We start from the raw sequence: 24,477 nt of genomic DNA on the forward strand, positions 1-24,477 counted from the left end.
TTTATGAATACATGTGTTTCATATTTTTTATACAATTTCTTCTATTTTGTTCCCTCCCAAAATGATACTGACTTTCTAAAGGGCATTGTAGGGCATTTTTTCTCAGTGTTCATACTGTGGATATATATGGATATGGTAACATTGGATGTTTCAACGATATGTGTGTGTGTCTGTGTGTGTTTTATTTTGGCTAAGCTTGACCGGGTCAAAGGTCAAATTCAGCTATTCTCCTTCCTCCTTTGCTTAACCCTTTTTCTCTTCGTTTTTTGTTTTCTGGTTTAATTTAATGTTTTTTTTTTAAGTCTAAAAATTTGATAAATTTTGGCTTAGAAATTGTTTTTTTTTTGTTTCTGTTTTACATATCTTTATCTTTTTTTTTACTTGGAACTAACTACAGGCTTTTAATGATTATATTTCTATTTTTAATTTAATTTAAATTTAAATTTTTCTTTTCTTCTTTCTTATTTATTTTTTGCTTTAAAATTGTATAGTTTTCACTTTGCTCTTAATTTTTGTTTTAACTCGCTGTTTAAAATGAACTTTTTAAGTTTTGTAGTTGGTTTTTTGTTTTGCTGTTCGATACGTTGCGTTTTAATTGATAAGGTTCTATGATATGGTAGGGGGCTGGGGGGACAAGGTCCCGCCGCCTTGCCATCGATAATAAATTTGCTTAAAATTTGCACTAATTGATATAATTTGCCATTCATTTCGAGTTACATTTCTTTTCGTTTCGTTTCGTTTCGTGTTTTTCCAACGAGAGCTTTCCTCTTGCCATCAAATAATTAACGCTATAAATCACAATACGGTTTTGTTTTCTTTTCTTTCTTGTATATAGTATAGATATATATATGTATGTATATATAGTGGAAAAAAAAAAAATTACACACTCGCTTAGGTTTCTAGAGTTTTTTCCGCTATAGACACATTTTAAAATACGATTACGATTACGATTACGCTAATGGCTCTCTAATGCGATACATGTATGTGTAGTGGGGGGTGTGTTGTGTGTGTGTGTGTCTAAGTATGGATGTATATATGTATGTGTGTATGTAAATCGGTAGAGAGACTGACTCTTCCTGCTCGTTGGCCACCTCCTTAGACGTGGGTGGCCAATGGGCCCTTCTGGGTGTGACCCTTGCCATTGTTGGACAGTATGAACTGTCCGGATGGACTCTGGGCACACTGGGCACCAGCGACGCCCGACTGGGCCAACGGTGTGGCGGCCAGTGTATTGCTGCTGGCCGTTAAATTCGAGCTGCTGCCGCTCACACTGCCCCCGGCCCCGCCGGCAATGCCGCTGTTGAGGCTCGCCGCCGCTGACCCTCCGCCGGACATCAGCTGTCCGCCGGCGGTGGCGGGACTAGTGTGCAGGGTGGCGCCTGCCAGGGAGGCCCCGTGGCCATGGCCGTAGTGCTTGAGACCCCCGTTCGAGTGGTGGTGTCGGGCAGCATGGTATGGCGGTGGGGCTGGCGTGGCCGCTGGATTGGCGGTGCTTGGCGGTGGCAGAGGGGGCAGGATCGAGGAGTTGGTGCGTAGATAGGGGTTGCCGTAGATGGCGCTGAAGCGACTGTCGATGCCGTTCTGTAGAAGCGGTTGTCCTGCAAAATACGGTACGGGACGCTATAATTACTCGAATCAAAGGAAGATTTGTGTCTTCGACTATGCATACCCATGAATCCATTGGCCTGCTGTGACTGCTGTTGATCGTGACGTTGATTGCGCGGTAGGCTGGCACCCCCACCGCCCCCACCGACGAGCGCAGCGGCTGCCACGGATCCCACACCACCGACGGTGGCAGCCGAGTGCGGCAGTGTGGCGGAGTTCTTGCCACCGGCGGAGTTCTTGGCCGATTTGCCGCCGGCTGCTTCGGCGGGTGGACTGTAGTCGAGGGCGTATTCAAAGTAGTGGGCGTATCCGTTGGCGGAGGTCTCCTTGTAGGCGTTTTCCTGGTGGTTCTTCAGATTCTTGATGTGGCACTGGCGATTGTAGCGGTCGGTGAAGTCCCCGGAGAAGCGCTCATCGAACTTGACGGGGCCGGCCAGGGGCACGCCCAGGGTGGCGCCCTTCATCTGGACATCGGGCATCGGCGACTGGTTGAGGGTGATGGCCAGGCCCTCGCTGCCCGCCTCGGAGTACTCCACGTCGTAGGCCTTGGATCGTAGCTCGCTTTTCAGTTCGTTCAGCTTGTCGCCGCCGCGCGACGCCTCCGGTATGACGTCCGCCGGCATGGGCTTCTTGCGGTTGCGCCGCTTCCTGTACACGACCACAATCATCACGATCATCAGGACGATGGCCACGGAGAACATCGAGCCCATCACCACCAGCAGCACGGGTATATTGCCCGGCTCCCGGACCACGGTGATCAGCAGGGAGTCGCTGCCATACGAGTTCATCACGGTACAGTTGTACTTGCCAAAGTGGGTCGCCCGGCTCTCGCGGATGATCAGGGCCGCCCGCACGCCCTCGGGCAGGTGCTGCTCCTCGAAGATGTATATGTCCGGATCGGCGCTGCTCATGTTGATCACCTTGTTCTCGAAGGACCACAGGATCTGCTCGGCCTTGGGTATGCTGAAGGCCAGGCACTCGATCTTCACCTTGTTGCCCACCGCGCCGAACTGCACCTTGTGCGAGGTGATGATTGGGGCCCGCTTCACATGCACCAGTGCCTCGGCGCCGATCTCCGGGAATCCGGTGACCTCCGCCCTGCAGATATACCGTCCTGCCGTCTCGCTGCTCACCTTGATCTTCAGCTCCGTGCCACGGCCCACGATCTGAAAGGGAACAGGGGAGAGCGTGAGTGTTGTTCCCCCGAGAGTAGCGTTTGTTGTCCCTACCTGGGCGGAGTTCTCGTTAACCCACTCGATTTCCGGTGTAGGATTGCCGGCCACCTCGCAGCGCATGCTCACGGTGGCCCCCAGGTCGGCCTCAACGGTCTGCGGACGCTTGCGGAACACGGGTCCAACTGCGACGAAGAATCAAAGGAGGTTACGTTGCTGGTCAATACTTGGATACTTACAGCTTATGTCCAGGGTCTCGCTCTCCTCGCTCTTGCCCACGGCATTGACCACCTCGCATTTGACAATCGAATCGTGGTACGAACGGGTGACATTGTGAATGATCTGTTGGGGATTGCGGTGTTTGGGGTGTCAGATACGAGGAAGAGAGTTATGTAGTGGCGGCAGCACTTACCATTTTGGTGGTGAAATCTCCCGTCATGAGCTCGTCGTTGATGAACCATCTGTAGGTAACCTCCGGGGGATTGGCATCCGCCTGGCAGCTGAGCACGACCTCGGCGCCCTCCGGTATCTTGCCGCCAGCCAGGGCCCCCTCCACGACGGACACAGACACCTTGGGGGCGTACTTGACCTCGAGCAGGAGCTTGGCGGAGCGATAGGTGCGATCGGCGGTGTTCTGGGCCTGGCAGGTGAAGGTCGTGTTGTGGTGCTCCTTCTTTGGCGCCAGCTTGAGGATGGACTTGGCGGTGATGCGGCGCGAGTCGGAGAGCGGCTCCTTCACGTACTCGATGCCCTTGGTGAGGACATTGCCGAGCCCGTCGATCCAGGTGATCTCTGCGGCTGGCTTGCCGCCCACCGACACGCATTCGAGCTCGATCTCGCGATCCTCAGTGGTTACCATGTAGTCGCCCTGCAGGATCTTCGGGGCCTCCGGCGGCACCAGAACCGTGAGCTTTGCAAACCTTGAACGGATACCCTGTTCCCCCTGCGGACCGGGTCCCACCTGGCACTGGTACTTGGCATCGTCGTCGAGCATCAGCGGATAGATGTCCAGCGAAAAGTCGCCCTCCTCGTCGCTTCCAACCATCGAGTAACGCTCGAAGCCGCTCAGATTGCGATGCTGGCCGAGGCCGAAATCATCCTTGGTCCACTGGAGGGCCCCAACTTTCTCCATCACGCGGCAGGGCAGCGTCACTCGGGATCCCACAACGGCTGTCTGATCCTGCGGCTCCATGGCGAACTGCTGGCCCCCGTTTTCGCCGCTCCGGGGCTTGTTGTCGTCGTTGGACGAGGCCGACGCTGAAGCCGACGATTCGCCGTGATGGGCGTTGTTTTGGTTGTTCTTGTTCTTGTTCTTCGACTTGGCCAGCACGGAGACGGGCAGGAGGGCCACTTCGAGCAGCAGTACGGCCAGGGGAAGCACCCGTAAAAGCTGACTTCTGCGCATTTTCTTCATTTTCGCCGCCGCAGAAGTGTTAGTACGGCTGCAAGAGAGAGATTCAATTTATTAAGTTACACTTTAACAGTAGAATTATTATTTTCATATTTATATATCCAGATTTTAATTTCTTAAAAACATGATCTTGACATATTCTACCATATGAATGTGGCGCCACCTTGTGTTGCTTGAAGACCAGCCTACTAACGCCACCTGGCGGAGATACAGCCAAAGATAACTGCCAGGTGGCGCTAGCAAGGAGTCATCGACAAGTCAAGTAGATGGCTGGGCTGCTAGTCGTTCAGTCTCTCTCTCTCTCTGCAGCGGACAGGATGTTGTCCGCCCCAGGGAAGTAGTCGAGGGGCTCTGGGCATGGGGTAAATAAATAAATAGATTGGATCTGCTTCTGCTCCAAGGGAGCACATTTATACCCCTTTATTTTTCCTTTGTATTAAATTTAATTCCGCGTATTCCTTTAGTTGAATTACAGCACGGCTCTCGCCCCCTCGGTGCAATTCGAATTAAATCAACAGCGAAAACAAACTCCATAAAAAATAATTATTGGACAAACAAAACGGTGGAAAAGGTGCAGCCACCATTCACCTCCGCCTCCACCTCACGCTCTGGGTTGCTATTCGCATGGCAACGAATGCAATCAAATTTGTTTCTGTGGGTCAAGTTTAAACCAAATGAATAAGAAGAGAGTAGAGGGCATGTACATATGTGCAGGGCGCGAGGCAAACAGAACTGAATACGAAAGATATATTTTGAATATATTACGACTTTCGGGATACCCATACTCGCTGTTAATTTGTTCGATTGCTAGCATTTTCGGTATATATAAAGAATAGGTATAGGAATAGGTATTTTATATCTTGTGTTGTCTTTAGTTTATGAAATGTCACCTCTTTAATTCGATTTTGGGATGGTTTGGGACTTCGGTTTAACATTTCTGATTGATTTTCAAGGGCTCAGGCGAGAGTTAAAGGTGAAAAAGTAGAAAACCAGTCTCATATCTTTTCTGCTTCTCGGCAGCCACCTATCTTTGGGTTTTTCTTTTTTAATTGTTGTTTTCCTGCGAATCAGTTTGCAGAAAATAAACAAAGCATCAAATCAACCCTGTGTTTGGCGCTCAACAGCACATTTGGGCGCTTAACAGCACGAATGGTTCGAAAGCCTAATGGTTTCGGAACAAAAACTAACTGGAACCTTAATTCGAAGCCAAGAACAAAATTTGAGTGCATTTCTAGCTAGTTTTTAGGCTTAAGATTTTGTTTGTTATTTGGGAACAAAGATTTCGGGATCTATGGACATTATTTTGTTCTAATTTGTTGCATTGTTGGCTGCGTGTGTACATCCTTACTCCACTGCAGGATCAGATACGAGTGTGGAATCCATTGATCGGTGTGGTTCCAGGCCATACATAGCAACTCGATTAGTTTTTCCTATTCTAATGCCCATAATTTCGTGTTAATTGGTAGATGGCAGCCTAGAGTCGTCGATATACCCGCTGGGTGCCACGAGTAACCCGTAAGCCACGCGTACAAAAACATGAAAGCTTAAAATCACTGCTGCTGTGTGGACACAGAGAGACAGGGACAGAGACAGAGACAGAGAGAGGGCAACAGCAGGGGGTGCGTGGGTTGTCAGTTGTCTGGATTTGGTGGCATCAACTGCAGCAGGCAGGCAGGCAGCAGGGACGGACGTCAGCTGCAACTGCTGCCATAACGGTAACGGCAGAGTGTGCAACTGTAAATGTAAGTCTGTGGTCGCTTGCCGTGAAATTGAAACATATTCGCGCGCAGCTTTGCACGCGTATCTGCTTCAGTGTTTCCTTTTTCATTTTCCTTTTACTTTTCGTATTTTCCGCTGCTTTGTCCCCACCCTAACCCCCAGTCCCCCACCCCCACCTCCCACCACACTGTGAATGCATTCCACACACACACACACACAGAAACACAAACACAAACATATGTTCCTTTTGGCGCTCTTCTTTGAGCCCCTTGTCCGTGCCAGGTTTGGCCTTGGCATTTGCGGCTTTTGTTTGCTTTTTGTCTTTTATTTATTCGTTTTTGCTTTTTGCGTTCACAGCTTTTTTTTACGCCGCTGACCTAAGGACCTTAAAGCTGCCTTAGACATGGCAGGACACTCCATCTCCACAGGGAGAGAGAGAGACAGAGAGAGAGAGATAGTTTGATTTTCAATCGATATAATTTATACCCGTTCTTTTAATGGCCAGTCGTGGAGTACCCCGTCCATTCCCCTGACGTTGGATTTAATAAATTAAGTACCAAATAGCTGGTAAAATGCATTTAGCACCTTGCAACCACGCAAACCCCCTCCCCACTCTCTCTTTCTGGTCTTATCGCGGTGCTGGTACACGTGATCCATTGCCCTAACAAACAAAAACAATAAAAAAAAAATGGCAGCCCAACGCCCCACCAATACAGCCGCCCGAGGCATTAACTGCGTCGACATCTACCCCGAAAAGGTAATGCTAACGATTTCATCAAATTGCCGCCCCATGGAAGGCCAAGGAAAGCAGTCCAAAAAAAAAAAGAGAGCACACGGAACGAAACGCGCCAAAAGACAGCAGCTGACCCGGGTATTTATATCCGTATATATCCCACCATATACCCATATCCTCATATCGCGTATCGCTGTGGCTATCCTTTTCACTCCGCTGCAATCGTAACGCCGTACGGCTCCGGCTATGGGGGTTTTTTTTTTGGTGGCTCCGTTTCTTGCTGGATACCCCGTGTGCTGAGGAAGGGCATTCCCACTGGGTGTAGACGTTGTTCTTTATTTCATTTATATATACATATATCTCTCCGTTAAGAGGATACAAACTATCGGCAACAATTAATGCGATTAACATGAAAGAATCGATGATTAAGTGGAAAGGGAATCCCTTTCGCTCCTGGCCTTCTGTTAAGATTCCCCCTCCTCCCCAAACATCATGGGATTATGGGCAGTGTTCCCCATCAAATCCGATTATTATCCAATATCCAGGCAATATGTTTATTACGAGGTCTGGTCTGCGAGCGTATTTGAATCGTCGACCCTTTCGAAATGGCAGGTCCTTTTCTTGTTTTCTTTCTGGTTTTCTGTTCAGTTCTCTGTTGCTTGTTTACCAGCGCCATGATTTACGGCATTTGCACTTTGACTGTGACTGTGTTCTCCTCTGTCCGTGTCCGTGTCCGTGTCCGTGTCGGTGTTCGAGTCCGTGTACGGCTACGGGTACGGCTACGGGTACGGTTCCGTCTGTCCGTTGGTCTGCTTGTGGAGTCCGGCTCTGGCTCAGAAGTGCCAGCATATAGAGCCGGAAATGCCCGGCGTGCGTATGTGCCAGGTGATATAGAGGGGCAGGGCAGGGCTGAGCAGGGCTGGGAAAACTTTGGATAGTGCTCGGATACGGATACTGAGCCGGTGCTGGTGCCGGTGCCGGTGCCGGAGTCCCTGTTCTTTTCGCTGCCAGCAATATGCTTGCCTAAATTATTAAAATTTATAATAAAATTTTTATGACCATAAAAGGCCAGCGCCAGAAAGCCTCTTGCCAAGGCACTCTTGGCCCCCTGCCTGGCTTGGTCCTGTCCGGGCCTGTCCTGTCCCGTCCTGGTGCCTTGGCGTTGTGTCCACCGGTCCTTGGGCCGAAAGTTGTACAGGAAATGACTGGACATGATTTTTCGTGCACACATAACTTTTGTTTTTAGTTGCGGTAGATTTTCGTTGGATAGTAAAAACCACTTCCCCGATAGTCTCCTGCCCCCCAGCCCCCTCCGCACACCCGGGGACTTCCCTTTGCGTTTATGTTGCGTGCCTGGGGCCTGGAGACTGAGGAAGATTGAAGAAGGTTGGCTTCTTGGGCTTGGCTTGGGTCTCCGTAAAGTTGGCCTTTATGCAGTACTTGCAGGCGAGAGACATTAAAATTACTTAAGGTCTTCTCTCAGTCTCTGTCACATGATTTTTGTGCTTTAAGATGCAGAGTCCCTACAGTCGGGGAGAGTTTCCAAAAGTTCCATGGATATGAAGAAGAGATCTGGTAGAATCAGATCTATCTACACTTTAAATTGTGTTTCTTACACACTCTTCGTAGTGCAAAGCGGTGGAGAGGAGCGAAATATAACGGCCAGTGTTGGTGTGAGAAGAGGGAGAGAGAGACATAGATGGAAACGAATCAAATTGGTCATTAGGGGTAGAGATGATAGGCGGAGTCAAAGAATTTTAGAACATAACTCGAAGCCTTGGTTCCGCTCTTTCTGTCTAACTTTTGTCCCATCTTTCAGGCCAAGTTCGAGCAAATCTACTACAAGATCTATTAGTACTTTAGTTCTTTAGCATAGAACATTCTGAATTACTTGTAATAAAGGGTCTCTGCTCCGAATGCGTCTGTTTGTTTATAGAAAATTTGTTCAGCGAATGCGATCGAATCTTTGCTCGTGGATTCGGTGTCAAGGCCTCGTCCTCTATGCTTTCTTTGCTCGATAATTGGAAATCGATTAACAATTGTTGGGTAGATAGTTTTCAAGATTTTTCCGCCAATTTTTCCGTACACCGTAAACCGGAGATGGCAGCACAACAGCAAAACACATGGCCCGAAAACGCTAATGACACACAAAATGGCGGAGTGGGAGGGTGAAAGTTATGAGGAAGTAGCTGGGAGGGGAGGAGCAATATGCTAATTAGAATACCTCACGAACGAGGGGAATATTTTCGCTGGAAATATCTTACATTTGCCGGCAAAAGGGAGTAAACAAAGGTGCTGCCGGTTGCTGCTGGCTCCAGCGTCGGAAAACCCTTCCTTTTTCAGCGGAAAACTGCGTCACACACACACACACACACACACACGCACACTGAACTATACCATATATCCTTCTCTCTCTCTCTCTCACACACTCTGCTCTGTGTGCCTTTGTTGGTTGTCATGTGTTTATTATCCTTTTGTTCTTTATTTTTTGATAGCAACAACAAAGCAAGAAATTAAGGCCGAAACTTTCGATACACTTGCCGGTGCAGGGTTTCCCTATAGAAGCCATATGATAGGGTTGTCCGATTCGGTACAGAAGGGTATATATTGTATGCCCATTAGGGGAATGGAATTTCGAGCCAAAGGGACAAAAAAGGGAAACCTGGAGGACATGGCAATCGTAATACCCTCTGAAAAGGGCATTTAAAAGTATCAAGTCAAGTCCCGAAATCAACTCAAACAAGAACTGGGAACAGTTTGGAAAAAAACCGCTCCTGTACAAACTGTTCCCAGCGCCCCTGAAATCCTAATCAAATTTATGTGCGTTTCCCCCCGCCTTTTCTTTAGCCATAAATTAGTGAGAGAACATTTCACAGCCCGTCAAGGGGCAGGGGGGATGTGAGTTATGTGGGCGTGGCAGGGCCAATAAATTCATCAATTTAACCAAAGAAAAATAGCAAGAAAAAAAAAGAGAGGACTAGAGAGAGAGTAGAAGGAGTAGAAAACACATAACAAAACTTTTCGCGACGCCTTAATACTTATACCAGCCACGCCCACCAGCCAACAGCTTCCGCCTGGGTGCCTCTGGCTGGGGATGCCCCCCCCCCCTGACCCCCGCGCAACCACTCCATCACCACCTCCATGACGCCCACGTCCACGCCCGCGCCCAGGCCACTTCTGGAGAAACCTTTTAATTGAATATTAATAACAAAATCCTGCATATTAAACAGAAGCACCAGCACCAGCAGCAGCAACATCACAAGAGCAGCCCGAAGGACGAGAAGAGCCACAGAAAGGACTAAAACCTTTTGTTAATATATGCACACATCTGTATCTGTCTCTGTATCTGTCTCTGTCCCTGTATCTGTATCTGAGAGTGCCCTGCGTGTATGCCTCTGTGTGTGCGTGTGTTTGTGTGTATTATGGCTAAGAGCACGTCTCCGTCCTGACCAGAGTCCCGTACTCGGGACTGCTGCTGATGATGTCAAATGTTAATGCAATCAAATTGGAACCTCATTCAATTGGGAGTCGGAGTGGAAGTGGAAGCGGCACTGGTAGTGGGGGGAAATGGCCTGAATGAGCTGGGGATAGAGAAACAGCACTAAATTCAATTATGCATGTGGGCGTTAAGGGGGGGCCTGGCGGTGCTAAGACCCAGTCGAAACGTGTCCTTCTTTTATTGTTTCATGGCCAAGGCAAGAAATGAGCGATATCTTAATTCCTTTGAAGGGGAAACCTTTAAGCTCTAGATTTATAGAAAACTGATTTGCAAAGATCCTGAGCTTTACCCCAAATCATAAAGAAGTGCCCATTTTCGAGTAGCTATTCCACATCGAATCTCCAGCTCAAAAGCTCGGGCAAGTCGGGCAACCTCTCGATGCGATCTATATACCTTTTCAATGGCCATACATTTATGGATTACTAATGTCCACTAGGGTTGCCGTAATAATACCATGGTTAAGTGCCTTTTGAAAGAAAGCCTCAAAGTTCATCTAACATTGAAATACGAGTAGAGTATTCCCCCCTCCCAAACACACAGAGTTAATTACACAGTTCTGCTCAATTTGCGGCCAATAAATTGAATCAGTTGCCAATTAGAAATGTATTGTATTCTTTTTAATCAATTTCAATGCCAGCTCAGAAGGCGAGGGTGCAGTGTTCTCGGTTCTCGGTTCTCGCTCTCGCTCTCGATACCCTCTCGGTGCTCTCTCGGTACTCGTTGGGTCAAGCAAGGCCAAGAGTTGAACTTTACTCATGAGCCTGTTTGTTATTGTTGTTGTTGTTCTGGCATAATAGAGGTGCTAAAGCCTGCTGTTGCTGGTGGTGGGGCAGCAGGTACGCTTTGCTTTATTGTTATAGCGCAAACAATTTCGTGTCATCCGCAATTAGGCAGGTTCAGGCTCGCGTAATATCGATTTAATTGCGCTCGGCTGCCTCTGGGGGGCGGCGAAGGGGCAAGGACTTCCAGGAGGCGTGGGGGACCAAGACTAGGACTTCCAGATGGCTGGGCTGTGGACCCTACGAGTGTGGCGTATGCATGCCGTGGGGGAAACGGAGCGCCAAAACGAATTGAAAAGAAAGCGAGTGCGACACGCATAGACCGACCAGGCGAGTACATGTAATGGTGCATGAATAGCACTCGTCGGTGGCAGTGAATGCCACTTATTCGAAATGATAGACGACAGACTTGGGATCCTTAGGGGCAAGGAACCATGCCGGTGATCAGCAGCTACCGATCCTTCGTCGTGCGGTGGCTTTTCCCCATTCATTTTCATAATTTCCCTTAATATCCCGAATTACTGCACGGCGAATGCCATTGATGTGTGTGTTTGTGTCAAAATCATTCGAATGATGTCATTCCCTAATGGGAAATATTTACAGCGAATCAATGTCATTCGCAAATGTAGCAGAATGACGCCTACGAGTGCGAGTGCGAGTGCGAGTCCTGCCAGTGCCAGTGCCTGTGTGTCTGTGTGTTGCCATTCATGTCAGGCATGTGTGTGTGTGTGTGTGTGTGTGTGTGTGCTTGCATGTATGTAGGCGTGTTTAAAAAAAGGAATTGTTTATTATACAGCAGAAACAGCGGGAGGGCTTTCTATCTCTTATTCGCTGCCACTCCGCAACAACAACAGCAACAATAATGGAAAAAAATGAGGAACACATGTCCGCTGGGCGCCCTGCTTTCTCCCTCTACCTCGCCCTGTCCCTGTCCCCCTTTGGCCTAGCCTCCCCTGGCAGCAGGCGCCTTGTTGCACATGAATAGACACGCACGCACACACTTGCAATTACCCAGCCACTATCTTGGTGCAGGACCTGCCCCACTCTTGGCCTGCATTGTTTCTCCTCTCCTACTTGGCTTAAACGCTTTAAATTGTTCTTTATGTGGGCGCTCCTGTTGCTTGCAGAAAAATTTCCACCTAAGCGCATTTGGGGAATTTAAGCTCATTTTGAGCGCCTTTTGTTAAATCACTCAACACTCTCTCTCTCTCTCTCTCTCTCTCTCTCTCTTTACCCCAGCACACACAGACCCTCTGGGCACAGTGACTTGACTGGAAGGGAGGAGGTTTTCTTTGTGCGAAACGAGAGTCTGGGAGAGTCCTTTGATGCCCAAGCAAGCAAGGCCTGTTCCATCCCATTGTGCGGAGGGAGCCTTTGAGCCTAGGCTTGACGCAGCTCTCATTCCGTCACTCCCTCTGTCTCGCTCTTCCTCTCTTTGGTGGGGAATAGCTACCTTCAAGCAGATGTCATTACACCCGCCCGATACTTCAAGAGTATCTCTCTCTATTGTGGATATAAAAAAGGGTTTTTAGTCGTCGTCGTCGCCCGTTATTTTACTCATATCGGCGCGAGCGAGTGAGCACGGGCTTGGCGAGTAAGCGAAGCGAGTGCGTCAGGGGCTTGGCGAGTAAGCGAAGCGAGTGAGTCAGGGGTAGGCGAACAAACGAAGCGAGTGCGCTTGTCCCTTATTGGGAATATATTTATTAATTAATTAATCTTCTCTGCAATTCTTTACTTTTCAGGTTTCCCTTGTCCACAAAAGATTCTCGTAGCAGTCCCCCATTTCTCCCTTGGTTTTTTCCACTTTGTGGGCAAATTTATTCACACACCAAAAAACAATTGATGTTACTGTCTATTTTCATTGGGGATTATTACAATTTTGTTGTTCTTTATTGTGTGGTAGTGGCACAAAATGGCATTAAATTAAATAAAGACCCGTATTAGGCATGCCCCAGAGGGGTGGTGCCCAAGGGGGGTGCACAGGTGGGGTGGCCTAGGCCCTCTAGTAGGCTACGCCCCTCTGTTAAGGTAGACCCTGCATGTACTATACTATACTTACTATATGCTAGGCTATGGATCAATAATGGGCACAAAGTTCCTAACAACAGCAGCAAAAAAAAAAAAAGAAAGAAAAAAAAGAAAAAGGGTTAGACGAAATGGAGGCGTGCCTGGGGCTGTGAGGAAGGACTTTCTAATGCCTACAGGGGTGCTGCCAGGGTGGCAGGGGCTGTGGCAGTGGCAGTGGCAGAGGCAGGGTGGCAGCTATTGCTATTATTGCTGTTGCAGTACAGTTAAGTCAATTTTTTCCATTACAGAAACAACAAGAAAAAACGAACTAAATGGCAACAATGTTCACTAAATTGTGCAAAACTTCATTGCGTTTTTCTGCTTCTTCTGTTTCTGTTTCTGCTTTTCCTTTTGTTTTGCTTTTGTTTGAATTGTGCTTCTTATTTCTGCCATTGGTATTGGGTATTGCTATTCGTTCTCCTTCCTATTTGTGCTGGTTCTGGCTTGTTCTGGCCATGCCATCAATTAGGAAATGCATTCAGCTACAGGGTTTACTGCACTCGCCCAGATAGAGGCCTCTCTGTACTTAGGTTTATTCCTAATGGACTGAAGGAATATTCGAGTCCGATTTCCTCTAATAATGTTACTATTTTTGGCGCCGGCAAAAAAAAGAAAGAAAAGTTTAGTGCAGGGAAAATCAATGGGAGAAAATTGTTCAATTGAATGTAGATTCCAGGGAAGTTCATGGCGTGGCTGGAAATTCGATAAAAAATGTTCGATAAAATGCGTTCTTTTCTTTATAAATTATGAAAATATCGATTGAGCGATTGTTTATTGTTAATTATTAGTTCGTTTTTCTTTGCCAAAAAAATGTTCCCTGCTTGCATTTTCACATTATCTTTTATTTTTGGCTAGCGCTTTCTTTTTTTCCTTTTTTTTTTTTCTTTTTTCCTTTTTTTTTTTTTTTCTTTTTTTCCTTTTTTCCTTTTTTCCTTTTTTTTTTTTTTTCTTTTTCCCCTTTTTTTGAGAGCACATATTATATTTCAATAATTTCTTGATTATGTAGTTATCCTTCCGAGCACGCGTTCAATCAATTCGAATCGAATTCGCATCGATCCAAAAAAAATAAATACGAATTGCATTTTGTCCTTGCGGCCGTGAGTGGACTGATGGCTGGATGGATGGAAGGCTGGGGTAGGGACATGGCTAAGGACATGGACATTGAGGTGCAGCAGCGAGACGACGATATTGGAAATGCAGTAAATAATAAAGTGCAAAACGGTGGAGAAAACGGTGCATGTGGGTGCCCCTGTGGTGTGGGTGGAGGGGCAGAGCGCACCTGCATAACGCATACAGTGCACTCTGCTCGTACAGGGATGAGCAGCAGTGTAAGGCGCTGCCGCTGCCTCTGCCGCTGCCTCTGCCGCTGCCTGGGGGGAGGCCGCACATTGAAGCGGCTCTATGCGGACTTATGCAAATGTCGCACTGCGATATCCACCAACAAAAAAAAGAGTCGCGAAGAAAACAAAAGGGAACCCGAACGGAACAGAACTAAGCCGAACAAAAAAAGAAAAAGAGAATTGTGCACTTGAAAAGCGGCCAAATCGATGTCAGAGCCAGCCCCAGTCCCAGCAGAAAAGGAATATAAAAAGATGGCGAATCTCTCTCTCTCTCTCACTCTCTCGCTTGAAGTTATCGCAGTTTTCCACGGTTCACACGGGGACAAAATGGGGACAATCCCAGAGAAAGATGGAGAAAACCAAGTGAGAATACGACTTAGATTGATGAAGAGCCAGCGAACAAAGATCTTTGTCCTTTGCGGGGGGCGGGTAAATCCACTGAAGAAAGTTATGTGCTATGAAAAAAACGAGGTCAGTAAAAGGGAACTGCGGAAGATTTGTACTCTGTTGCGCTCCTCCGGTAATCCCAGGGAATTGACAGAGAAGGAACGTTACCCCCCAGGCACATAAACATAGCCCCATCCAGCCAACTCTCTCTCTCTCTCTCTCGCCTGCGTATATCCTTCTTCTTGGTAGAGACATAATCTTTGGTCTTCTATGATTGTATCTATTAGCTGTAGCTGTTTCCACTTGACAGATCTATAAGCCACTGGTCTTTGCTTTTCTTTTACAAACAGATCTTGAATCGCTCGTGGGACTACCCTATCCAGGAGTACTCTAGGAAGGTATCTTCCGTCACCCGTCACCCGCTTTTTGTGGGTTCAAACAGATTTAACCCAGGAATAAGAACCAAAATTAACCCAACAGACCATTTTCAACGAAATTTCAAGCCTTTTGAGGTTTTGGTGACCATTTGCGACACACACACACACACACACACACAATCCAGAACCACAGGCAACCACCTATGGCCAAGAGCCGCAGAGTCTTGTCAACTTATTTAGTGCCTGGCCGCAAGAACCCAATCACAAACAGAGGGGCAAGGGGCAAGGGGCAGGGGGCCAGGGGCAGGGTGCAAGGGTGAAGCGTTAGCGGGATAGAGTACATAAAAACAATGCACTGACAACACGCAACCCAAACAGCAACAGCAACAGCAACAACAACAGCGACTAACTAAACTTAGTTTAGACGGCGGGAAATTTCGCAGACCGCAGCGACCAGAAAACAGAACCCAGAACCAAACCAAAGCCAAAGAGGGAGAGAGAGAGAGTAGGGGAGAGCAGGGAGTGCAGGGAGGGCAGGGGAGGGCAGGGGAGAGCAGGGAGAGCGGCGGAGCTGTAAGCAGCAAGCCCATCAGCGACCACCAACTAAACATTACGCATACGCCTCACTGGCCACACACCCACACAAACTCACGCACACACACACCCACACACACCCACACACACCCACACACTTTCTCTCTCTCTTTCCATTAAAAGGACCGCAGCTGAAGCAGCGCAGCAGCAGCGAACAGCGAACAGCCAACAGCAGCTGCCAAAGCTCTCACAGAAAACACGAACGAAACGAAAAAGAATTGCATGAAATACATTTAGGCCAAGACGAAACCGAACCAGAAATACCCTGGAAATAAAAGAATCTAATCAGAGAATGGCTATAAAGAATCCACAGTCAGAACAGAGGAAAAACAAACCCCAACTAGAGGGTTCAAAGAAAAAAATATATATGTAAATATTAAGATTAGTATTATAATTATTTCTGGAAGTCCTACATATTTCTGGGGGACCTTAGGATCAACATACATCTTTACTGCCTTCTCAAGGTTACCAACGACTCACCGAAACGAGGGTACCCTCTGCTGGGTACCCGCTTCGTACAAAATACGGAGTAGTACAAAAAAGTGGGCGACGACCTTTTGCACGGAATTCATTGTCAAGTCGTGTGTGCAGCGAGAGAAAGGCAGACCGCCGGCAGGAACAGTAGGGAAAGTGTGGACGGGATCAGGACGGAACGGGAACTGGCACTGGACCTGGACCTGGACCTGGACCTGGACCTGACACAAAACTGTTGACGAAGTCGAGCCACTTCAAACAGTTTTTTACCCACACACCCACCGCTGCTGCTGGCCGCCTTGCGTTTATTAAAACTAATTAAAATGTTTAAAACATTTATAGAACAAACGGAATGGAATGGAACGACGAGAACGGGCGAGAAAGGGAAACGGAAACGGGAACAGAATGGAAGGCCACCGCTAAACAATGGATGGATAAGGACATTCGAGGTGCCCTGACTGTGGCTGTGGCTGTGGCGCTGGCCCTGGGTCCCCTGGTCCTTAACCGCTAACTTAATTGCGGCAATTAAGTTGGCAACAATCATATTCACCTAGGCCATTACCTCCTTCCACATTGCACCCACCCATCTGCCACACGACACGCTCTCCACTCCCACTGCCGTTCTGCACCGCAAACTTGACAAAGTATATTTATTTTTTTATAAACGGAAATTATTGGTAAGTGATGAAGGGTAGGGCCATGAAAAAGTTCTTCTGGTAATGGTAATATCTGCCCTGGATTGTAATTTGGTGTAAAAAAACGACCATTTTCCCTATCGATTGAGTGGGAAATGAAATTTTTCTTTGTCCGGCGTACAACTTTTCTAAGTGGTGTTGCAGGCTGGGAAGTTGAACATCTGGCTTGAGGTGTTGCACAACAATTTAGACCAACTTTAATGTAGATCAACTCGACTCCGATTCGGCCACATCCGAATATACAGAATAATACGATCGATATTTGCTTTTTGCTTGTCATTTTTTGGGTGGAACGTTTATAAAGCATTACAGTGTTTTTTTTTCTTTTCTTCTGTTAATTGAAAGGGCAGTGGGCTGACTGGAGAATATGTAGTTCGTGTTTGTGACAAAGGAACCATCATTTACCATGGCTTTTGAGGTCTACTTCTGTGTCCCTTGCAGGTGGCTGGGTGGGTTCTGTTCTCAATGTTCCACTTCGATGGTGCTTTCTATCGTTGCTTGCAGAGCTCTATAGAAAAATGTCCTTCAGTTGTGTCGTTAATTCCACAAAAATATTAAAAAATGTCAATTTGTTGAATTTTTCAGCATTACACGTTGCCCTGAAACTATAAATTCCGTAATGCAAAAATCTATAACATTTTCGTACAAAACAAAGAATAAAATTTGTAAAAAAGTCTTCAGTAGTTATGATACCCTTTATGGTTTATTGAGGTTTGAGGTTTACTTAGATCGCCATGGATTGTCCCCCATTATCGAGGATATGTGGTCCTTTCCATATATAAAACTTTCCCATAAATCTCCGCTCTCAAGCTTCAAGTACCCGAGAGGTTGATTTACTTGAAAATTGAAAATGTTTTGTTCAGGTACACTTTAATATTTGAAATTTTTATTGGTTGACTTTAATGTGTTTTATTATTGTATTTGGTTCTCCTGTGGCTTCCTCTCTCTCTCTCTCTCTCGCTCTTTGGCGATTTCTTTATGGGCTTCTTTAGTTCGCCCCCGTCCCCCCTTGGACCCTTCTTCCTACCGGTGTTCGGAGTCAGGGCTGGAGAAGAAAATTGCGTCTCTCTGATTTCCGCGCTGGGACCCGGAAAAGTTCCAGATAAGAATGGTTCGTGTTCGCTTAAAGAAGGGCAACAACAACAACAACAAAAACATGAGCCAGCGAGAAGAAAAAGAGAGAGCAAAAAAAGGAGAGCCCAAAAGAGGAATAAATATAACGAAAATATACAAGAAATGCTAAATAAATAAATAAATAATGAAAAATAACGATAAAAAATATACCAACGCCTGCCCTGGCACCGCCGCCCGGATACCCCCCCTATCTGCTCCAGTCTCCATTCTCCACTCTCCGCTCTGCACTCGTCCACGCTCTCCAAAAACCCCTGCTCTCCTGGAACCATTGCCATTTGCTGTCAACGCGGCGGCGGTCGCGACAGGAAGACGATTTGCAGCCATTTGTCATGTTGTGGGGGAGGGGAGGGGCGGGATGCAGGATGCAGGGGGACTGAGAAGCGGAAGTGCTGCCGAAAAATAAAATATATTGTAGGGTATGGCCGGGGAGCAACGGAGTGTGTGGGGGGGGGGGGGGGGGGGAGGAGGAAGAGGGGAAATCGTTTGTTGTTGTTTGGTTTCATTTCTCGTTTGTTGTCGAACTGGAGGGGTGGGAGTCTGTGAGGGAGGGGGGAGGGGTTCTGTGAGGGATATCCGAAAGAGGCCTTGGATTTGGGGACGTGGAGGGCACGGAGGGGGAGGGGCGGAGGAGTGTTAAAATATATAAGCAGTAAATAAGCTTAAAAGCCGCGTGGGCGGCTCCATTCAGCCTCCCTTTTCAGCTACAGTGAAGACTCCCAACTGGCGAAAATCGAAATTCTACGATTAATATCCGAATCATGGCCGATAGGTTGTGGCATCGAGTTTTTCAACGTTCTAAAAAATATCCCATATAATAAATAATATATATATTTTTTGCTTTTCTTTTCAGAGCTTATTATTTGTACTTGTGCTGACTGTACTTATTGTTTGGTTGCTTTTGGAAATTTATGCGTCTTGATTCTTCACACATGCAGAGGGCTCCCAGTCCCCCCCCCAAACCCCGAACCCCCATTGCCCATAACATTTCAAACTGTTGGCAATTGCAGCTCTGTGAGACACAGAGAAGAGGGGGGGGGGGGAGGGGGGCTGTAGGGGGGAAGGAGAGGCAGGAAAAGTACGATATTTTTCCCACATTGCTCGTGGGCCCGTTGTAAATTTCATTTTAGAGTCGGAAACGCGCAAAAGTTTGGCAGCCTCAATGGACTGCCGCAAAAAAGAAAATCAGTACCCTGCCACGCCCCCCATTACACCCGCCCACCCAGCACAGGGCCGGGGTGGGTCTGGTCCGTAGGTAGGGTATATACCGACAGGTATATATATTGCAGATCTCCAAAAAAAACACAAAGAACGAAGGACTCTCTATCGACTCTCCATGAGGATTGGTGAGGTTCCTTAAATCAAGAAATAGCTGTATCATAAGGGATATTAGTCTGTAGCTACTGGGTATCCACATGGTCGGGGCAATCCTCTCTTTCTCTCTCTCTCTCCGGCTTTTCTCATACCCTTAAATTTTATGGCTTTGCTCTTTCTGTTTGCTCCCAAATTTCAGTTTGTTTGACTGTGTTTTTTTTGTACTACATGTGTGGGAGTATGAGTGTCTGTGTGTGTGTGTGAGTGTGTGTGTGTGAGGGTGTGTGTGTGAGTGTGTGTGTGTGAGTGTGTGTTTTGTTTCAACAATTTATTCAAATTGAGTTTCGCCGACTGCCGACTGCCGGCCATAACTCAAAGCGAAGTTTCTCTGCGTTCAAAAAAGAAATATTTCTCGCTTTGGTCCTTTCACTCTCCCACTCCCACTCCCACTTTCTCCCTTTCTCTCTAAGCACACATTCCATTCCCCTGCCTCGGCCCGAACTGGCCCTCCATCGCCCTCTAAGCAGGTGTTGATGGCTCCATTTTGATGGAGCAGCAGCTAAGCGGAAGCCGCAAAAGTGCGTGAGTCATAAAAATAAATTCTCTCTACTAGGCCCAAAAGTTCCCGGACTGGGCAACGAAATCCAAGCCAAAGAAATGGGGGAAAAACAACAGCGAAAAGGAAAGTTTGTCAGGAACTTTGAATTATTCGCATTTGGCAGTCAATCAGAGAGTGCGATTCAGAGAGAGAGAGAGAGACCCTGTCCTGGCCTAGACCAAAACAAATTGAGATGGATCATGGACAACTGGAAGGAGATCTCCGATGGGCAAAGATATATGGAATAAGATATGGTTCGAATTTGTAATCGCTGATCAAATATTGATTCGGAGGAAGGCATAGATAAAATCCATGCTAAATCATCCTTCACATCTGACACGATGCCATACGAGCACTCCTCCGCCATCTCTGGCCCCCGAGCCCTTTTCTGTGTGCACTCTTTTCTGGCCATAACTTGCTGCAGGCGCCACCACCCCGTGCCAACCCGCCGCCCAGCTTCAGCCTCATTTGTCACATACTCTCCTCCTCTCGCACGGACCAGAGGCAGGCAGGCTCCCGGGGCTCCCAGGACTGCTGCTTTTCCCCCGAAAAACTTCACTTTGTGTCATTAAGGCTGGAGTGCAGACTGGGACTTGGAGTTTTGGAGAGTCCGGGTGGCGGGTGCCGGGTGGCGCGTTCCGGGTCTCGAGCCCCGGGTCCGGGTCGAAGTTCGGAAAGGAGCGACCTCAATGCGGACACGTCTCGGAACGGGGCACAGATGGGACAGAGACAGAGACAGCGACAGAGCCGGAGCCGGAGCCAAGCAGCGAGACTCTTTCATGTCACGTGCAGGTTAAGCAGAGTGCGAGGACAGAGGGCGGGCGAGGGGTTAGCCATAAAACGTGGCCAAGACTTGAACGGGGGCTTCGCTTAACCGAACAAAGGCAAAAATTCTTCTTCTCTTTTTCTCATCTTTTTCCCCTTTTTTCCTTTTCTTTTTTGGCCAGAATGTTGTAAACGTATCAATGCGATTTATGCAGGAATGCCATGGTCCTATCCCAACAAATATACCCCACCCCCCACCACCTACCCCTAACTCATTGCCACACCCACCAGCCGCCCTCTCATACATGCATAAGTCGCTGCAGCAAAATGTCGCGATAAAAACGAAAAGAAGCCAAGGAAAAGCCTCATCTTCGACCATGGGATGCCCGCTTTTCATGAAATATTTATATGGAAAAAATTTAAGTTTTCCAAATAAAAGAACGGGTAGCCTTTAAGAATATACGAGTAATACGCCCTTCGAGCCAGGAGGTACGTGGTAGAAGTGTAAGAAGTGTAAGAAAATCCAAAATCACCCAAGAAAATGCAAAATAAATTGGCAGCCACCTTTGGTATGTCCCTCTATCCTCGCCCCACTCGAGGCTCCCTTCCATCGCCCTTTGCTGTTGCATATTTCAATGCCGCAGGGCCACAGCAGCGGCAACAGCAGCAAAAGGGAGAAAAATCTGTGACAATTTGGTCCTCATTGTCGCTTGTCTCTGGCTGAGCCACAAAAATTCTTGGCAACATTTCTCCTCTTTTGCATCTATTTCTAGGTCTTCTAAGGTCGGTCTGGCATGTACCGCCCATTGGGCTCTGTTCCACATCGTCTCCGACTCCGTAGATTGAGCTGAATTTCTTGTCAATTGCCAGGATGGCCATTAATCAAAGGGTGGGCCAAACACAAAAATGTACGAAGCACCGAAAGAGGAGAAAACTCTGTCTGCATTTGCTACAACGAAATCGAGGCAAAAAAATAAATAAATAAAAATAAGAAATGCTTTCAAATGAAAGCCAAGAAATTAAGAGCAAAACAAGCAAAACGTTGACTTCAAATTAGGCAGAAAACAATTTTGAATAATTATGACAATTTGAAAAGTTTTTGATTCTATTGACTCAAGGAACGGCAGGAAGGAGCAAGGCCAGGACCATTCCAGAGCAAACGCAACTGAAGGAGCAAAAAGGGGAACGCACAGAAGGGGCGGCAACAAAACAGAGAGAGAGAGAGAGAGAGAGTGGGGACATGGTGGAGCCAGTGGGCGTGGGTCAACAATTAATCACTTAATTAGATGAACGAACAAAATGAAAAGTGTTGAAGTGAATGATTTGGCCCCAGGGGGAAAGGGCAAAGCGAATCAGCGATGGGCGGCAACGTGAAAATATCGATGCAGGATGAAACAAGGAAGAAACAAGCTAATCAAAAATAATGAATCATCAAAATTAATGATTTTCTCTAATAAATAAATGATCATGTTGCCAAAAAACAACGTTGATGGAACTTAGAGATGAGTGAATGTGAATCGAGAGTTATCGGTGTATCGACCATAGTAAAATCGATTATATTTGATTTTAAATCAAATAAATAATTGTTCGAAGGTAAAGTGAATGAATAACTTGAATAATTTATTAAATAAATAAAAATACTTCGAACTCAGAGATGAGTGAATGTGAATCGAGAGTTATCGGTGTATCGACCATCGTAAAATCGATTATATTTGATTTTAAATCAAATTAAAATTGGTTAGAAGGTAAAGTGAATGAATAACTTGAATAATTAATTAAATAAATACAAATACTTGGAACTTAGAGATGAGTGAATGGGAATCGAGAGTTATCGGTGTATCGACCAATGTAAAATCGATTATATTTGATCTTAAATCAAATAAATAATGGTTAGAAGGTAAAGTGAATGAATAACTTGAATAATTCATTAAATAAATACAAATACTTCGAACTCAGAGATGAGTGAATGTGAATCGAGAGATATCGATGCATCGACCATCGTAAAAACGATTATATGGGATTTTAAATCAAAAAAATAATGGTTAGAACGTAAAGTGAATGAATAACTTGAATAATTAATTAAATAAATAAAAATACTTGGAGCTTAGAGATGAGTGAATGTGAATCGAGAGTTATCGGTGTATCGTCCATCGTAAAATCGATTATATTTGATTTTAAATCAAATAAATAATAGTTAGAAGGTAAAGTAAATGAATAACTTGAATAATAAATTAAATAAATAAAAATACTTCGAACTCAGAGATGAGTGAATGTGAATCGAGAGTTATCGGTGTATCGACCATCGTAAAATCGATTATATTAAATCAAATAATTGATTGTCATTTTACTCAATTTCTTAGATAAAGTTGTCGTCCAGTTGATGCAATAATTTATAACTTTGAGGCAGAATGCTTTGAATGTTTGTCCTTTTGTCGAAAGTTGATTTTCCAATTATACCAGAATTTTCATTCTGGATATCTGGGCACTGACAAATTAATTTAGTTATCGAAAAATCATTGGAAAGTTCTTATTTTTATGCCAAAAACTTTTGCCGTGAATCCGATCCGATCCGATTTGATAATAAATTATTTATAGAGTTTCTGCCGAGTTTTCCCAGCCATCCATCCATCCATCCGTTCATCCAGCAGGAAAAGCAAACTAAATAAAGATTGCCATTTTGTTTGGGGCCGAGGGAAGGAAAGCAAAAGGAGGCAGAGAAATTTGTTTTACAAAATGGTCGACAAGGTCATACATGCTCTAACCCTCCGGCCCCCACTCAATTTGGCAATCAATTAGGATTTGGATTTGGATTTCGATTGTGATTTCGATTTTTGTTTCGATTTGTGGCTCGTTTTTTGGGGGCGATGATTATAATCCAATGCCACGCCTACTTAATTAAATCGCTCCAGAAATGGGCTCCCTGGCAAGGGGTTCACAGGGAGGTATAGAGTCATTCCTAGATACAGACGAACGTACAGTCGGGGTTTGATCTGATTGGGTTCGATTTCCAATAAGAAGCTTAGCCCAGGCGGGTCCTCCTGCCTCTCTTGAGGCCCTCGTGTACATTCCTTTCCACTCAATCCTACCTCAACGTTTGCTCTCCGGCACAGTCGAGGTCCGCATAATAGTGTCCTCTGTCTGTCTGCAATTTAAGGCAGCAAATTGTGAAAAATCCAAAGAAAATCTAGGTCGAATTTTTGCAGATTTATCTGTAGATTTTACTATATTTTCTTTCCATCTTTTAATTACCATTTTAAAGAGTTTTCCCTCTTTCTGGGCGACATTAGTCGATCCTTTTTTACACTGATTCGTTTTCCTTGCCATCCAGCTAGTTTTCTCCCGCTCTCTCTCTCGCTTTCTCTCTCGGCTCTGTGGCTGTGGCACTTTTCTTTCCCCCCCACCGCCCCACCCCCTTTTAGACAGCTTTGTTTCCAGTTGGTGCCGGTTCTTCTTTCCTCTTCGTATTATTATTTGCGGTTTGCCTCTTCTGGCCTTCCTCAGAGCCCTCTCTTCCTCTCGTTTCTCCTCTCTTTCGGCACTCTGTTTCACCTGTAATTTTTGCAACTTTCAATTAGGAAGGCATTAAGCCAGAAAGGGCTTCATTCGCCGTGGGATGCTGAAGGGGGGATTTCAAAGGGTTGAGTGGGTTGAGGGGATTGCCTGGTTCCCTTACCAAATGAAAAGCTGTCGCAGAGCAAAAAAAAAAAAAACAAAACAAAAAAATGGAGAGCAGGAAAAGACGTAGAAGAAAGCTGGGGAAAAATTGCAGTCAAGAAAAAAAATAAATTTCCGACTCAAAATGAATTTGACTGAAAAA

The 24,477-nt window shown here is 46.3% G+C and overlaps 1 protein-coding gene across 2 annotated transcripts in view; it reads right to left on the reverse strand.

The window, feature by feature from the left end:
• Nucleotides 1-524: 524 nt before the first annotated feature.
• Nucleotides 525-24,477, reverse strand: part of kirre (kin of irre) — a 46,963-nt gene continuing 23,010 nt past the window's right edge. For both annotated transcript variants that reach the window (XM_033381469.1, XM_015186057.2), the window contains 5 exons: nucleotides 3,190-4,219; nucleotides 3,017-3,119; nucleotides 2,835-2,962; nucleotides 1,670-2,771; nucleotides 525-1,598 (listed from right to left, as the gene is read on the reverse strand). In XM_033381469.1, coding sequence (XP_033237360.1) covers nucleotides 1,096-1,598; nucleotides 1,670-2,771; nucleotides 2,835-2,962; nucleotides 3,017-3,119; nucleotides 3,190-4,219 — 2,866 coding nt within the window. In that variant the 3' untranslated portion in view covers nucleotides 525-1,095. The remainder of the gene's footprint in view (nucleotides 1,599-1,669; nucleotides 2,772-2,834; nucleotides 2,963-3,016; nucleotides 3,120-3,189; nucleotides 4,220-24,477) is intronic.

This window comes from Drosophila pseudoobscura, chromosome X, assembly GCF_009870125.1.
Source record: "Drosophila pseudoobscura strain MV-25-SWS-2005 chromosome X, UCI_Dpse_MV25, whole genome shotgun sequence".
In the NCBI taxonomy this organism is placed as follows: Eukaryota; Metazoa; Arthropoda; class Insecta; order Diptera; family Drosophilidae; genus Drosophila; species Drosophila pseudoobscura.